This window comes from Rhinolophus ferrumequinum, chromosome 25 (assembly GCF_004115265.2).
Source record: "Rhinolophus ferrumequinum isolate MPI-CBG mRhiFer1 chromosome 25, mRhiFer1_v1.p, whole genome shotgun sequence".
Taxonomy (NCBI): Eukaryota; Metazoa; Chordata; class Mammalia; order Chiroptera; family Rhinolophidae; genus Rhinolophus; species Rhinolophus ferrumequinum.
Genome location: NC_046308.1, coordinates 13,276,966 through 13,294,732, shown reverse-complemented (window position 1 = coordinate 13,294,732; position 17,767 = coordinate 13,276,966). Strand labels below are relative to the sequence as shown.

The window sequence follows — 17,767 nt, the reverse complement described above, 5'->3', positions numbered from 1 at the left end:
TATTGTATGTAAATTAGAGCCCAATTAAAAATGATTTTTTTAAAAAAGTCCACCTGCGTTCAATTCCTGGCTTTGCCACTTACTAACTGTAATCTTGGACAAGTTATTTCACTTTTCTATGGCATACTTCCTCAGAGAAAAGTTAGAATAATAATACTTCCCTCATTTTTTGTTTCTGTTTTTGTTTGTTGTTATTGTTTTTAGATAACCTCATAGAATTTTTGAAAGGATTAAATGAACAAACGTATTGCAAACCGTGGTAGCCGAGCTCCAAGAAGGCCTCCAATGATTGCTGCCACCTTACACTCCTGCCCCCGTGTAACCCCCTCCACGTGGAATAGGTTGCCCTATGTCACCTATAGGATGTTGTCAAAATGATGGTCTGTAGTTTCTGAGCCTAAGTGAGGAAACAGATTGAGCCTTCTGCTCTTGGATCACTCTTTCTGGGGGAAGCCAGTCTCCACATCATGAGGACACTCAAGCATCCCTCTGGAGAGGTCTGGATGGCAAAGAACCGAGGCCTCCTGCCAACAGCCGGTGCCAGCTTGCCAGCCATGGGAGTGAGCCAGTTGGATCCTTCAGTCCCAGGCAAGCCTTTAGATGATTCGCTGACAGCTTGACTGCGACCTCCGGAGAGCCTCCGGAGAGACACTGAGCCAGAACCAACCAGCTGGGCTGTTCCAAATTCATGAACCACAGAAACTGTGTGAGGTAATAAATGTTTATCGTTTCAAGCCACTACGTTTTGGGGTAATTAGGTACACCGCAGTCAATAACTAATACGAGCACTGATGATAATAGCTGACACTTACTGAGCATTTATCGTGTGACCTATTATTGCTAGGAGTAGGTGACAAGATGGATATCCTCTGTTTGTCCGTCTAGAACCACTCTCTTCCCTTTTCTACCCTGCTCTGTGCCCAAGGAAACTGACCTATTCAGACTCAACAGTCTCTCATATTTTTTTGGCTTTTAATCAGGTTTGGCCAATGGGGCGCCCCCAGGAGGAGATGGAAGGTAGAAGGAAAAGGGAGGTCAGGATATTTATTCCTATACTCTCTCCCTCCAGGGCACCTCCAGCTGGCTCTGCCCCTCAACAGAAGGTCACAGCTTCTGTAAAGGTGGCTCTCTCTACACCACTCCTTCTGTGTGGTGGAACTGCTCCCTCAGCCTGGCAGGCCTCAGAAGTAACAGCTCTCCCCGCTGTAACTAGTCCAGCACTGCACTATCCCTCAGGATTTCCTTACACCCTGCTCACACCTCAACAGTCCCTTTATTTGCCCTTCCTCAAGTTACCCAATTTGCTGTGCCATCTGTTTCCTTTTGGGCCTGACTGGCTACCCTAATTAAGATCCCCTACTTGAGAGGAGGAAGCAGAAATTCAAAGAGAAGCAGGGACAGGACTCAGAAGCAAATGGAAAAGCAACAGAGGCCACCCAGAAGTGTGCTCTGCAGGCAAAGGGCACTGAGTAGATGCTCGTTAAATATCTGAATCAATGAATGAATCAATGAACGAACAAACGAACGAATGAATGACTTAGTGGGTGCCCGAGAAGACCCATTTGCCCAACTTCCTTGAAAGTACTAGGTGCTAGAACAGGATGCCAACATCTGAAACTGCTTCAACCTGACGACGACGGATGACCAGCCCCCAGCCCAGCACAGAATCGCTTCAGGAAGTCTTGCATTGGAAGGATTAACACAGAGCCCGGGACACCAAGGAAGCAACCCCCCCGCCCACCTCCGTGAGAGACTCAAGAGTTATTTTTGAAAAGCAAGTAAGGTCCGCGGGCGGCCCTGGCAGAGCACAGAGCTGGAAGGGAGAGCCAGGAGCAGAGAGAACAGATAGCTACAGCAGAACCCACGCCCCGTCCCTGTGACGTCAGCCCCACACATTGTGATATAACACGGTGGCAGAAGGGGGAGGAGGCAGGATGCCTCCCCTTGGTAATTTTTATTGTGGTAAAATAGACATACCATAAAATTTATCCTTGAGAATTTTTGAGCCGCTTGCACCTCAGGCTGCATGACATTGAGGACTGGACTCCAGTGGGAACCGGGTGGGAACACCAGCCAAAAATATTTTTGTCCAAGTGGTACATGAGGTTTTGCTTCTCTGGAAAAATCCTGAAGTAGGAGGGAGAGTCACTACTCCAAGAAAAAATTGGGGGCCAAGGATTAGAAAACAGTTGACCACCCTCACTGCTGCAAAATAAGGGGAAGGCAGACGTGGCGGTGGGGCAGGGAGGAAGGGAACAGAAAGCAGGGTTTGAGTCTAAGCTGAGGGCTGCAGGGCCAGAAAGTGAACAGTCGGGAAGCTTCTAATTAACCTTGCAGTTGACTGGAGAGGTGCTTGCAACTGCGGGGGAGAGGGGGGTCAGAGACAGCCAGAGGGAGCCATCCAGTCCTGAAAATAACTCCTGCTTCTGCCGGAAGACTCTGGAACTAATCAAGGTGGGGATAATCTGAAAAATCCATCCGAGAGAGAGGTTGCTGAGAGCCCTTGTGTCTCCAAGCAGGGATTGGAAGGGAGGAAAATTCACAAAAGATGTGGTTTGCAGCTGAGCGACTGCTGTCCTAGAAGATGGTGCCATCATGAAAGTGAGATCTTCCTAGGACCTCAGTCAGAGGGATACCAATAGCTACCATCTATTAAGTGTCTACTGTGTACCTGGCACTGGAGCATAATATGGCTAAGAATATAAGCTCTGAAGTCAGCCTGCCTGGATTTAAACCTCAGCTCTATTCCTTGCAGTCAGTTTGATCTTGGACAGGTCACATTTTCCCCGTGCTAAGCCTCAGTTTCCTTATCTGGAAAACGGAGATAAAATACCTGTCCCACAGGGTAGTTGAGAAGAAGTGCTCAATGCATGAGAACCGTTAATAGGAATCTTCCCAGCAACCCTGGGGGTGAGGGGGTGGGAGGTTTCCATCTCCTTATCTTCCAGGGGAGTAAACTGAGACTCAGAAAACCCAAGGCCACATGGTTAATAAGAGGACGTGTCAGCAGCCCGACTCAGGTCCGTCACAGTCAGAAGCATGTCCATTCACTAGGCCCAGAGCCTCCTCAGTTGGGCAGGGTGAAGGGCAGTAGCCCATAGGCAGGGTCCAGACCCCCACCCACCACCTCTCTCCAGGCCCCATGTAGGGAGGCAGAGCCAGTGTGGACATTAGAAACAGCTTCCACGTGAGACACATGGAGTCCAGGGGGGGAAAGAACATTGCTCTTGACTCACTGTGTGACCTTGGCTGAGTCCTGTCCCCTTTCTGGGCCTCAGTTTCCCCAGAACAGGTGATTATAGCTCTGGAACGTTTAGAATTCTCACTCACTGTTCTCTTGTGGGTAACCGATGCAGGAGGCAGTGAGGACCTGGGCAGCTGAAAGGCCATCTTTCCTCCATTGTTTTCCCACCGCCCTTTCCTCTGGGGAATGGTCTTGGCAGAGGGAACAGCAAATGAGAGCGAGCACGGCATGTTTGGGGCGCTGCAAACAGGATAATCTAGTAGCCTGGTTTATTAATCCACTTGATTATTCAGCCAGTGTTTATTAGTGTGGGCCAGGCATTCTTCTAGGTACTGGGGACACACAACAATGAACAACATATTATAGATGAAACCACCATCTTCAGGGGGTTCACATTCTAATTGGGAGAAGTGGAAAAACCAAGTAAACAAACCAATAACCAGGATAATTTCAGAAGGGGATGAGTTGCTATGTGAATAATAGCAAATATTTATAAAGCACCTACTGTGGGCCAAGCATTGTTAACAGATGTTCAATGATTTCATCCTTACACCAACACCATGAGGTAGGTGCTATTATCAACATCCCCATTTTACAGCTGAGGAAACTGGCCCTGAGAGGTTCAGTACCTCGCCCTAGGCCACCCAGTTAGGAAGCAGGAGAACTGAGATTCAAACCCAGGCCATCTGGCTCCATTGTGCTGGCTGGTAGGGAGAGCATTAAATAGGGCAATTCGTTCAGGGACAAGCTCTCTAAAGAGGTGACATTTGAGCTGAGGTTCATGATAAGATGCCAGCAAGCCACGGGAAGTCCAGGGGGCACAAGGTTCCAGATGGTGGGAACATTGAATGCAAAGGTCCTCAGGTGGGTAGGAGCTTGACAGGTTAGAAGAAAAGCAAGGAGGCCGGTTTTAGCAGAATGACAAATGAGGTCACAGGAGTGCAGGGCAGAGTTGTGGGAGATAGAGAGGGGGCTCAGGAAATGATCCCAGGATCCTCCCAGGGAGTCCCCACCAGTCCCTGTCCAGTGAGGGGGTGGGATGTTCCTCACCCTGGGTTTAATCCTGTAGGCCTGAGTTCGAATTCAGATTCCACCCGTGTGCTCTTGGGTAAGTGGCTTCACCTCTCTGTTTCCTTATCTGAAAAATGGATATAATAATAATACCTACCTCATAGGGTCATTGCGAGAAGTACATATAACATGCCGGAGAGGAAGATTTCTGGGGGCTGGAAGTGTCCTCCATTTTAACCTGGAAGGTGGTATGTATAACATTTAATGAACTGTGTACACTTTTGATCTGTTCATTTTACTCTATGTACATTATAGTTCAATTTTGAAAAAGTGCAAAGTGTCTGGCCCATGGTTGGCATCACAAAGATATTACCTAGTATTAGTACTGGGTGTTCCATAACTATTTGTTGAATGAATGAAAACCTTAGTACCCTTCCGTATTTCATTTATCATGTATTTGATTCCCAGTGCTCTCGGTGCCTGGATATTGAGGGAGCTCAAACTCAACATGTCCGAGACCGAGTCTTCCCTTCACCAAAGTCTGGCTCCTCCCCCAGGCTTCCCCATCTGCCCAATGACTCAATCCAGAAATACGGATGTCACCTGCCTTCTTCTCCCCTTCCTTCCCCAACCCCTCACAGTCAACCCATCACCAAGACTGTCTCCAATAATGGCCCCCAACAATTCTTCCCCTCCCTGTGAGAACACGCTACCTTCAGTCAAGCAGTAGAGCTTAACTAATGCAAAATAATGAAGTTGAACCCCTACCTCATTTCATATACAAAAATTAATTCAGTGGATCAATGACCTAAATGAGCTAAAACCACAAAACAATCAGAAGAAAACAGAGGGGTAAATCTTTATGACCTTGGATTTGGCAATGGATTTGTAGATTTGACACCAAAAGCACAAGCACAAAAGAAAAATATATATAAATGTGATCTCATGAAGAGCAAAAAATTTTGTGTGTCAAAGGACATTACCAAGACAGTGCAAAGACAACCTATAGAATGGGAAGAAATATTTGCAAACCATATATCTGATTTAGTATCCAGCATATGTAAAGAACTCTAACAACTCAAGAACAGAAAGACAAAACAACCCAGCTAAATAATGGGCAAAGGAGATGTACAGATGGCCAAACAGCACATGAAAAGATTTTCAACATCATTGATAGTTAAGAAATGCAAATCAAAACCACAATGAGATAGCATCTCACATATGCTAGGATGGCTTTAATTAAAAAAAACAAAAACAAACGAAAAACAGAAAATAGTAAGTGTTATCAAGGATGTAGAGAAATAGGAACCCTCGTACACTGCTGGTGGGAGTGTAAAATGGTATAGCCACTATGACAAGCAGTTTCATGGTTCCTGAAAAAGTTAAACAGAAAATTACCACATAACCCACCCATTCCATTCCTAGATATTGAAAGAATTGAAAGCAGGGACGCAAACAGATACTCATTTACCAATGTTCACAGCAGCACCACTGACAATCACCAAAAGATGAAAACAACCCAAATGTCTATCAACAGATGAATGAATAAACGAATTGTGGTCCATCCATATAATGGAATATTATTCAGCGACAAAAAGAAATGAAGCACTGATACATGCTACAACTTAAATGAACCTTGAAAACATTATGCTAAGTGAAAGAAGCCAGTCATAAAAGGTCACATATTATATGATTCCTTTTACATGAAATATCCAGAAAACGAGGTCTGACAATTATGTTTGCGAACTCATCCTAGAAAAAGTGCTACATACCTCATTGCTGAATATCACTATGGTCACCTTCGAAGTACTCCCCTTGGGAAGCTATGCACTGACATCTAGGCCACTCTTCAAAGCAATTTTGGAACTCTTTTTCTGGAATGGCCATCAGAGCTGTCATTTTATTACCTTTGATGTCCTGAATGTCATCAAAATGTCTTCCTTTCAATATATCCTTTATCTTCGGGTAAAGAAAGAAGTCATTGGGGGCCAGATCAGGTGAGTAGGGAGGGTGTTATTTGTTTACAGGCTAAAAACTCCCTCACAGACAGTGACGTGGGAGCTGGTGCATTGTCGTGATGCAAGAGGCATGAATTGTTGGTGAAAAGTTCAGGTCGTCTAACTTTTTCACGCAGCCTTTTCAGCACTTCCAAATAGTAAACTTGGTGAACTATTTGTCCAGTTGGTACAAATTCATAATGAATAATCTCTCTGATATCAAAAAAGGTTAGCAACATTGTTTAGACTCTTGATTTGGACTGATGAAGCTTTTTTTGGTCGTGGAGAAGTGGCTGACTTCCACTGTGCACTTTGACCCTTGTTTCAGGGTCGTATTGGTACACTCACGTTTTATCACTAGTGATAACACAGCCCAAAACATTGTCTTGCCTCTCAAAAAAGTCTTGGCAAACTTTGACTCTCCTTTGCTTTTGTTCATCGGCGAGCTCCTTTGGGATCATTTTTGCACACACCTTTTTTATGCCAAGATTTTCAGTTAAGGTTTTCCTAACTGTTTCTCTATCGATGTTTATTTGGTCTGCTATGCTTCTCACAGTCAGCCAACGATTTTGATACATAATTCAACGAATTTTTGCAATGTTTTTGTCAGTTATTCTTGTTACTGACTGCCCTGACCTCTCTTCATCAGTGATGCGTTCTCTCCCCTCAGAAAAACATTTAATCCATTTGTACACTGCCGTTTTCTTCATGGCATTATCCCCATAAACTTAGACTAACACGTCCCTGATTTCACTTCCACTCTTGCCAAGTTTAACAAGAAATTTAATGTTTGTTCGTTGCTCTAATTCAAACTCAGACATACTTGCAACGGCACATAAAAACATGCAACAACAATAATGAACGCCATTCAGTAAGACTCCGCAACACGTTGACACAAACACAGCTATGAGACACTGATATACCAAGGTTATGAAACCTTACCGAGCTTACCGAGTTTGTACAGTGCTGCCAATGTAAGTGCATGGTGGCAAGTTCGCGAACTTAATTGTCAGACCTTGTAGGCAAATCCATAGAGACAGAAAGCAGGTTGAGAGGGGTTAGGGAAAAGGGGAATGGGGAGCAAAATGTGTATGGAGATATGGAGTGTTCTTATGAAGGATAAAAAAGTTGAAATTAGGGAAAAGTGTTGGTTGCACAACATTCTGAATGCACTAAATGCCACTAAATTGTACATACAAGAATATGTACCTCATCGTCCTCATCAAAGAGGCAGCACTTATTACCCCTCCCCTTGAATCAGGCTGGTCCTAGGACTGGCTTTGACCATGAAGATGTGGCAGAAGTAATGTTCTGGGACTTCTGAGGCCAGGCCTTAAAAAGCATGTCAGCTTCTGTTTCTGGAAGCCATCTGCTATGCAGTGAGAAGCCCAAGCCCCACGGAGAGGCCACGTGGAGGTGAACTGAGGCTTCCCAGCCAACAGCCCCAGCTGAACTCCCAGCCGTCAGCCAGCACCAGCTGCCAGTCATGTGGATAAGGCCATTTCGGAATCTTCCGGGCACCCCAGTGCCCCTAGCTGACACCACAGGAAGCAGAACTGCCCTGCCACCCGACAGAATCATGAAAAATGATAATGTGTTGTTTTAAGCCACAAAGTTTGGGGATGATTTATTACACAGCAATACATAACTAATTCTACCTCTAAAAACTTCACAAAGCTGCTTCTTTCTCTCCACCCCCACTGCCAGCATACTAGTCCAAAGCATCAGTCTCCCCACCTTCAGTCCAGCCTCCTGAGGTCTATCCTTCCCTGAAGCCAGGGGAACATTTTAGCTCCCAATCTCATTCTCTCAGCACTAAAGATAGTATCCAAACCCCTTAGTGTGGGCAGCAAGGCCCTGAATGACGCGTCCCCATCCAACTCTGCAGGCCCAGTGCCCTTCACTCACACCTCGAGCCCCGTCTACTCACAGTTCCTGGCACTCAGCGCTTCCACTTAGCACACCCTTTCCTACCACCTCTCTTCTCCTGGCTAACTTTCCTTTGGACTTCATCTCAGACATCACCACCTCCAGGAAGCTTTCCCTGACCTCCCAGGCTGAGTGAGGTACCTCCTCCAGGTACCCACTGACCCCCATTCTTACCCTCATCACAGCAGCTACCCCTGAATTGCTCTTGCCATTTAGAAACCTGTCTCTCTCACTGCTCCATGAACAACTTCTGGGCAGAGATGAAGTCTTCTTTGTGTGCTCAGAGCCTAGCACAGGCCGGATCTATAGTTGGTACTTAGGGAAACTCTAAGGGATGGAGGTGGGAATTTGGTAGTATGGGCTGGGGACCACCTCACATCTCACATGGGACTGGTGTGTGGGAGTTGGGGTGATAAATGTTAAGGCTGTGAGAGAGGATCCCTCCTTCATGCGCCCAACACCTCCTACCCAACCCCTGGACCGCACCAACTGAACAACTTGTCCATCTCCCCAGAAAAGTGACCGTGTTGTACAGTGGTTACTTGCATGTGTGATGCAGGCAGGCAGCCCTGGTTTCAAATCCTGACTCTGCTACCTCCTGGCTGTGTGACCCTGGAGGAATGACTTCACCTCTCTGAGCCTCACTCCCCCATCTGTAAAATAGGGCATGAAAATGGCTCCTCACAGGCTGTCATTAGGAATAAATGAGATATGCAGGTAAAAATGTTTAGCACAAAAGCTGGCACATGGCAGGCTCTGTGAACTGTCAACGGATCTCACCTTGCTACACTGAGCTACACTGATGTAGGCCTATCACTGCCTGGCACATGGCAGGTGTTCAGCCAAAGCCTTAGGAATAAATGAGTGAAGAATTTAGTAAGAAAACAGTAACAATTATAATAGCACTCAAGTATTAACACATTCAATCTTTACAACCAGAGGTGGTACTATTATTGTGCCCATTTTACAGGTAATGAAATTGAGGCCTGAGAGCATGCGAGATTTGAGCCCAGACAGTCTGAGTCTTTTAACCCTTTATCCATGAGCCTATACTGCCTCTCAAAGCCCCAAAACCTGCCTACCCTGTCAGCTTGACTTCTAACCAGCTTTGTGATCTCACGTATGTGATCCTCTCTCTGGGCCTCAGTTTCCCCACCTGCCAAGAGAGGACTGTAGAAGCTAGTGTTGAAAGGTATTTCCTCTTGGTCTAAGAATCCAGGCCCTGGACAGTATCTGGCCAGTGCTGGTAACCTGCTGAACAGCCAGCCCCAGCTGGGGCAATACCTCCCATGGGCTGGACCATCATGGGTGGGTCACCGCATACTGACAGCTGCACTCTCCCTCCACACTGGGTAGGGGGAGCCTGGCCTCTAGCTATTCCCAGCACCCCCAGGGCCCCTGAGGAAAGCTGAGGCGGCCACCCCCAGATGTCTATTCCTGTCCCTGGCCTAGCACCGTGCTGGGGAAGCAACAGCTATTTTGAGGCCCTTCTCCCTCCAAGCATGAGTGGTGGGAAGGTGCTGGGAACATCCCGAACTGGGAGGCTGCCCGTCAAAGCCTCACTCTGGATCTGGGCCACACCAGCCCTATGGCTCTGCCCCTTTTTCCAGCTCTGGTGATGTGATCAGTTCTGATCACAGCCACCACCCTGAGATAACCCAGGAGCACCAATTCCAAAGGACTTCTGCTGGAGGCTGGAGCACGGGGTGGCTGAGCCTTGCGCTTCAGAGAGAGGACTGGAGTTGCCAGGGCTGGACCCACCCGCTGGGAGAAGGAACTGCTCTGAGCTTGAAATTGGGGAAGACAACACTCAGGACAATCATATCAAAATACCTAACATTTCTTGAGCTACCAGGATGAGTCAGGCCCTGTTCTAAGCACTTGACATGGAGATAAGTCATTTAATCCTTACAGAGAGGAAATTGTGGTTCAGAAAAGGGAAGTGACTTGTCCAACATCACGCAGCTAGTGAGTGGATGACTCAGAACTTGAACCAAGGTAAGGCGGCTCCAGAGTCCATGCTTTAACCACTTTTCTCTCCTCTGAATCTTCCAAGCCCAGGAGGCTAGTATAAATTAGGGAAATGAGCACTGGCTTGACACTCAGTCTCAACTTTGCCATTCGTAGTCATGTGGCCTGGCCAGACCACCTGGGTGAGCTCAGCTTCCTTACTTGTAAAATGGGAGTAATGATAGAACCCAATTCCAGGCTAAAGGCAAGTATTGCTATAATAATAACATACTTTGGGGCCTGGGGCTCAGGAAGTCTTCTAAATTATGAAACTAAAATATGCACATGGTAAAATAAAATGGTACAAAATGGGACACAGTAAAAAGTGAGTTCCCCCTCCTATGTCACACCTTTATTTAACTCCTCTCACCAGAGGTAACCACCATCAAAAGCTTTTGTGTCACTTTTAGAAATTTTCCAGTGCACATAAAGACAGAGAAGCTGTATAGGATAGTGGTGAAGGATATGGACCGTCTAGTCCAAATCCTGGCCCTGCTCCTTACTCTCTCTGTGAAGCTGCCTTTTGTTATCACAAACAATGCTGCAAGAAACATCCTGTTCACCTCTCACTTGGCACAAGTGCAAGAATCTCTGTGGGACAAATTCCTAGCAGAAAAATTGCTGGGTCAAACAGTAGTGCCCTTGTAATTTCAATTAATTTTTGGATGAGTGAATCCTCGCAGCAGGTGAGGGAAGGGGAAAGAAGTCCATAAGGCAGTGAGGAGGATGGAGGAGCGAATGCGACCTTCTGACTCTGAGGTCCAGGGAGGGCCATGTCTGCCCCAGCAACCTGCAGGATGTGGCAGCTTCCCAGGCCCCTGGCCAGGCAGATGGAGAGCTTAATTTTATCCAGATTGTCCCCATAAAGTCTTTACAAGGAATTGGTTGATTGGACTAGAGGAGCAGGAGCTCCTAATGAGCAGTGGCTACTTAACAAAATGCTGAAGCAGACACAATTTTCCTTAGCCACCAGCAGCTCCCAGGCTCTGATAGGGAACCCCTGGATGCCAAAGTCACTTCAGAATGGCACCCCAATTAGGTTTGACTTCTTTGAACATCCTTCTAGGTTACAGACAGCCTAGAAGAGATAGAGACTCGGGTTAATAGCTCAGATTTTGGGGTGAGACAAAAGGTCTTTTTTAGACTGAAATTACTGTGTGATTTTGGGCAAATCATTTCCCTCCCTGAGCCTCAGAGAATAATGATACCTGCCCTCATGGGGTTGTTGTGAAGACTAAATGAAGTCCAATATATAAAGTGCTTACTAGTTCATTGCCTGGCACATAGTAAGAGCCTAATAACTGGTAGTCCCAGAAGATAAAGATGAAGAATAAAGGATCCAGCTACTCTGGATCTCCCTAGAAGGTCCTGGAACAAGGTGAACAATTGTAGTTTCCCACCCCCATCTTATGGGAGCATTTTAGCAGCTGCCAGGACCACCTAGGGAATGCTCCAGATTTCCCAGTCTGTGAAATGGGTTGTGTGATTTATGTTTCCAAATAAGTTTTAAAGGACTTGCCAGAGCTAATATTCAGTTTTGTGTCTGATCCAAAAGGACAAATTGAGCATGGGAACCCTCAGATGGGAAGAAGGGGAAGCGCTCAAAGGAAGTTTCCCAAGCCCCCTCCCCCAACCCCCAATTCATTTGAGCTGGGACCTTCTTCTGAGAGTCCCAGAAGTAACAACAGCGAGTACCCACCCCACTGATCCAGACAGAACCTGTATAGGTTAACAGCAGAGGCTCCCGGTCAGAGATCACGATTAGCCTCATTCTAGCGTGAGTTTTGTTTGTGTCTGCATGAGTTCGCCTCTCTGAGCCTCAGTCCCCTGACTCCCCTGTAAAGTGGGGATAATGGTTCTGTGGCACCACTGGGAGAGAATCGAGGTGACTGACGGTGAGCGCCCCGCCCGCGCCGGGCAGGACACACACCCTTCGCCGCCAAGCGGATCTCACGGCCCCGGCCGCCCTCCACTCCTCTGTGGGCGGATTCCCCGGTGGCCTCCCGCGCCGCGCGGCGGGGACCTGGGTAATTGCAAACAGCCGCCGGCCTCATTAGGAGACGTGTAATTAGCGGCTGGCGGAACCCGAGTCGGCACAGGCTAATTACCGCGGGGAGCTGGCGGCGCCGCCGATGCCACCCGCCCCGGCCGCCGGCTCCGCCAGGCTACAGTGGGTGTCCAGATCTTGAAGGGGACGGCAGGGGGCCGGGCCTGGTAGGAGGAGGGGGGCCCCAGGACTGGCCCACTGTGCTTCCTCTGGGGGCTGTGTCTGGGGGGAGGAGTAGATCATGCATTCAAAAAAGCGTTTACTGTGTACTCCGTGCCAGGAGTTTTGACCACGTTATCTCGTTTAAATTTTACATCCACCAGTGAGGGAGAAACCATTATTATCCTATGGCATAGATAAGATCTAGACATGTGAATTAACTTCCCCCACATCACGTGGCTGGAAAATGACGGAGAGGGGATTCGAACCGGCGTCTCTAGTCTCTCCAATTTTACACCAAGTGGACAAGCGAAACATGGACAGGACATCAGCGGTGTAGCCAAGAACAAGAACCCTGGAGTTGGCTGGCTTTGGGTTCGAATTCTGATCCTGCTTCTTATTGGATGTGTGACTGACTGGTCTGAGCCCCAACTGCATCCCATAAAATGTTGGGATTAAGTGAGTTGAAGGCCGGGAAGTGTTAGGGACGTGATTTTAGGGACAGGAGGGAGAAGGGGTACTCGGAAGCGGCGTCTTTCTCTCTCCACACACTACAGGCCTCTGATGCCCCCTGCTGGCAAAAGGTGAAGGCTGGCAAGATCTTTTTTTGCGGGGGTGGGGGGCATAGTAAGGTGGTTCTTGGGTGAGAAGAAAGTTAAAGCAGACTCTGGTTTCTCAGCAAGGCCACGCTCTCCTGCCTCCCCTCCTCCCTTTCCTTTCTCAGTATCCCTCTTTTAAGGTGGCGAAGAGTGAGAGATGGAAAAATTGAGGACTCATTCCAGATCTTTCAAATAATCAGTTGTGAAATCTGCCTCCGTTCATGGACCTCACAGAGCCAGCCAAGTCCAGGACAGTTCTACAAATAGTCATGGATAGGTATAAAGACCGAGTCACTAGGTTGTGCATCAAAGTGCTGGGTACAACTGTAAAATATGGAACTAATTTAAACGTCCATCGTGGGAATATTGACCAGTTTAATAGTGGTACTTCCAAAGAAGGCAATACTGAAAATGTAGCTGAAAAAAATCAACATGGCAGAACAGTTGACATGAAAATATAGTCAAACAAGAAGACTGAATCTTACAGACTTTATGTTAAATGGAAGGACACACACACAAACACACCCCATGTTGTGGATATTTATATAAAGTTCAAGAACAGGCAAAGCTAATCTATCATGATAGAAGTCAGAATAGAGGCTACTTCTGGGAAGGTTTTTGGGAAGAAGATACTAGAACATTATTCGGTGCTGGAAAAGCTCTCAATCTGGGAGATGGTTATACAAGTCTATATATATATATGCACTCTATATATGTTATACTTCAATGAGACAGGTTTTTAAAAAGATATTCAAGCAAAAAAAAGAGTATTAAATATTATGATCCTATTCTTAAAAAGAAAATAAAAAATACAATTTAACATAGGCAACAGTTCTCAGTTCAAACTTTTTTCACTATCTCAGGACTCCTTTACATTCAAATTATTGAGGATCCCAAAGAGCTTTTGTTTTGTGGAATATGTATATCCATCCTTACCATGAATATTACAACAGAAATGTTTAAAACACAATTCACAATTCCATTAGCCATTAGAGAAATAATGTCCACACGTCTTGTAGCCTCTGGAAAACTTTACTGTCCACTCTAAGAGAGTGAAAAGGGCAGATAACAGCTCAGTGTTTTTATCAAAGTAATTTTGACCTTGAGGGAGTCTGAGAAAACCCAGTGGTCCTTGCATCTCGCTTTGAGAACTTCAGGTATAGGGGGAAAATAACGGAAGAAAACAAACTACATTATAAATTATTCTCGGTGCTGGGATTATAATTTATTTTTGTTTCTTTGTGCTTTTCAGCTTAAAAATCGGAAAATAAAACTCCCCCGGATTGCTTTTGTAAACAAAAAACGAGACAATACACCCGTCTCCCTAAGATTGTTGAAAAACCCAAACAGTAATAACATATTTCGCTGTATGGAAAAAGTAAACCGAGCCCTAACCTGAAAATAAGGGTCCGATTTCCTGTGTCAATTGCTGGCCTGTAAATGCAAGGTCGTATCCTCAAAAGTACTACAGTCCGGGTTGGGGAGAGAATATAAGTGCATACACAACTGTATTTATTACAAGATAATAGAAAGTAAACGTTCCGAGGTCGCCAAATGCAGCAGCTGCATCCTATAGAGTATTGCAAATTCTGGCGTGGAGCAGAACTACCCATCACCGCCACGAACCTCTCCAACACCGAGTCCAACTTCCAACCAAAGCAGCGTGGATCTCAGCATGACGCATGCGCGCTGCAAACGCAGATAGGCGGGGCTTAAAGGAGACTGACACTGGGCTTGGCCTCTCAACATTATAGCTCCGCCCTCTATCCTGCCTCCCTCTCTGAGTGGCTGCAAGACTGCGGAGGCTAACTTCCCATTGGCCACCAGCGGGAACACAGACATCCGGTTTGCGCAACGGAAAGCCGGACGCGGAGATCGCCATGGTGCGGTTCAAGCACAGGTAAGCAACCTGTCTGGCCTCTCAATACAGTCCCTGCCCGGTGCCCACGGCTCTGGCCGCGTGCTCACCTCCCTCTCGCCCGCCGCAGGTACCTGCTCTGCGAAGTGGTGTCTGACGACCCCCGCTGCCGCCTGAGTCTGGATGACAGAGTGCTGGGTGGCCTCGTACGGGACACTATCGCCCGCGTACACGGAACTTTCGGCGCGGCCGCCTCCTCCATCGGCTTCGCAGGTACAAGGGTGCTGGGGAACTGACAGACGGCGAGATTTGGAGGGAACTGGGGCCGGAGGAGGGATGAAGGAGCACGAGCGACCCCAGGGCCTGCCAACCCCTATGCACCATCCTCTGTACGATATCGTCCTGTTCAGGCGTCTGGGACCCCCGAGCCCCACGTCTGGACGAGTCCGAGGTTAAGCGGAGAGAGCAGAAGGCAGTGGAACTTTGGGCAAGAACTCCCTGTACCTGTTTGACATGTGTATATTGGGGAGTACGACTAAACTCAATAGAATGGGTAGAATTCAAGTTATTTGACTGGTTACATTGACAGCACATGGAAAAAACATTCAGAATTACTCCTGAAAAGCCCTTAATAGGGCCAGTAAAGTACAGAACAAATTGTGTGTGTGTAAATGAGGAAGAACAGGGCCTTCCCTACAGCCACAGTATCTAAATTTGTTCCCTTATACCATATGCTCGAAATGGAATCCTGGAGAATTAAATGCACATAGGCACACTTCTCTATCAGGTGAGACAGTTGGCTGCTTCAAGAACCTAATGCTTAGCTGTATTAGAACCTTTTTTTCAGCCAAAGGTTTTCTCCACACGCCCTCCCTATCCCATTCCATTTGAGCTAGTGAATTAAGAGCATTTAAAATTCTAAATCAGCAGCCAGTTATGAGTAGTGTGCAAGGCACTGGGTGTTGTCTATCCCCCTTCCATAAATGAAATTTCCCTACAATTTGTTTTCCTTCTGGAATCTGGTTTTAACTCATTGGTGCATCCCAAGTGCCACTACCTTGAACAGTTTGGGCACATAATAGGCTCTCTGTTACGCTAAGGTTTTTAACCTGCTCTGAGAATCCAGTTCCCCCAAATGTGTTTTTTTTTTCCCTGCTGTAGTGCGATACCTCAATGCCTATACTGGAATAGTGCTTCTTCGATGCCGAAAGGAATTCTACCAGCTTGTGTGGTCAGCTCTTCCCTTCATCACATACTTGGAGAACAAAGGACACCATTACCCGTGTTTTCTCAACACCTTACATGTGGGAGGTAGGGGTGCATGTGGAATGGCTCATTTTCAATAGGTAACAGGTTCAGAGTTGAGTCTTGACTAGTGGGTGGGTCTCCTGCTATTCTGCCAAGAACAAGAAGCCTTCCCCTAGCTCTGAACGTCTTTGAGTCAGACCCATTTCACCAGCTGTTGACCACAAAGCTCTTTCACGTGCCAGGTACAATTAGAACATGTCAGAAGTTCCTAATTCAATACAACAGGAGACAGCTGTTGATCTTGTTGCAGAACTGCACGGATGAAGGTAAGCAATTCTACTAGCCCAGTGTCCACTAAGCAGTGACCTCCAGCTGAATAAGAGGTCACACTCCCAGAGACATCTTTCATCCATGCTGTCCGTCTGCCTTTCTCCAGGAGAGCGGGAAGCTATCCAGAAGTCTGTCACAAGAAGCTGTTTACTAGAGGAGGAGTCGGGAGAGGAGGACCTTTCAGATGGTGGTGAGGAGGCTGCTGAAGCAATGGAGTGAGCCTCTGCAGGCGGCACTGTGCCTGGGCCTCAGGGCCTTGTTGGAACGACATTCTGGGAGGCAGCAGCATCTTCTATAGTTCACACTGGATGACTGCCGATCAGAGGCCAAGTTAGCAGCTCACAATGGCAGACCTATTCACATCAACTGATGTCACCTTTACCTAGCGTTGCCCGGTCAAGTGGTTCTGCAGGTTGTGGACCCTCTGTGGTTACAGCTATCTTTGTTTCTAATTGCCTGACTGAGAGCATGTTTAATAAATTTTATTTGGCTCCTACAGCATTTAGCATATGTACTTAGGAAGGTCATGTTTGGCCAAGTCTCTTCCCTCTACCCTTGGCCTCAGTGAGAAGACTGGCTCCCTATGTGGTACGAGATGCACAGTCTCTCACTGAGGCCTGTACCCCGAGCCCCTAGGACGGGCCCTAAGCAGTCCAGGTCATGTGGAGTAGAAGCATTAATGAGACACAGCAACTGAACTGGCACAGATTTACAGCTGGTCTCAGTACTGACCCACAGAACCTTAAAAATACCAGGTTCCTTGTCTACTTCATTAGGTAACTTGACAAAAAATGCAGTTCTAGCACTTTTCTTGAGGGGAAAAAAACTTGGCTTCACCCGACCATTATTACAAAGCCAAGTAGCAGCTGCCAATTTCTGGTAGTTTCTGTAGTCCCATCCTTCCCTATTGCCTTATACCTGCCTGGCAGCTGCAAACAGGTGAGACTGCCACACTCACAGGAATTAGGAGGGTCAAGAGATTGTGGTTAGTTCTGATCTACCTACTAATGACATTTCTAGGATGTTTTCTTGATAATAAAAATGGATGTCACTCAAAGTCCCTGACACATGTAACAGAGTTCTGATTTTTTCTTCAATGCACCTCATCTCAGGCTAGAACACCCTCACTCACCCAGGAGAGTTCCTGACGCAGGATTTCTGAACCTTTTCAACAAGGACAGGTTAAACCTAAACCCAGCTCAAGAACCCTTTATTTAGACCTGATGACCCTAGAAAAGACATTACTCCGTGACAGCAAAATTGCTCACGCTCATAGTAGTTATTGCTTTAACCTATTTAAGAAGTTTATCTAGCTGACCTGTAATGAACTTTAAA

At 46.8% G+C, this 17,767-nt stretch overlaps 1 protein-coding gene across 1 annotated transcript; it reads left to right on the top strand.

The window, feature by feature from the left end:
* The first annotated feature begins 14,792 nt into the window (after nucleotides 1-14,792).
* On the top strand, nucleotides 14,793-17,516 carry POP5 (POP5 homolog, ribonuclease P/MRP subunit). The gene is made up of 5 exons (XM_033097194.1): nucleotides 14,793-14,896; nucleotides 14,985-15,127; nucleotides 16,016-16,165; nucleotides 16,345-16,428; nucleotides 16,539-17,516. The coding sequence occupies exons 1-5, from the start codon at nucleotides 14,877-14,879 to the stop codon at nucleotides 16,649-16,651; spliced, it is 510 nt and encodes a 169-aa protein (XP_032953085.1). The 5' UTR covers nucleotides 14,793-14,876; the 3' UTR covers nucleotides 16,652-17,516.
* The last annotated feature ends 251 nt before the right edge of the window (nucleotides 17,517-17,767 follow it).

What these genes read in the sequence shown, in the direction of transcription:
- POP5 (XM_033097194.1), top strand. Translation starts at nt 14,877, where the DNA reads ATGGTGCGGTTCAAGCACAG. An exon ending in ATGGTGCGGTTCAAGCACAG is followed by an intron (nt 14,897 to 14,984) that starts GTAAGCAACCTG and finishes CGCCCGCCGCAG; the next exon opens with GTACCTGCTCTGCGAAGTGG. An exon ending in CAACACCTTACATGTGGGAG is followed by an intron (nt 16,166 to 16,344) that starts GTAGGGGTGCAT and finishes TTCACGTGCCAG; the next exon opens with GTACAATTAGAACATGTCAG.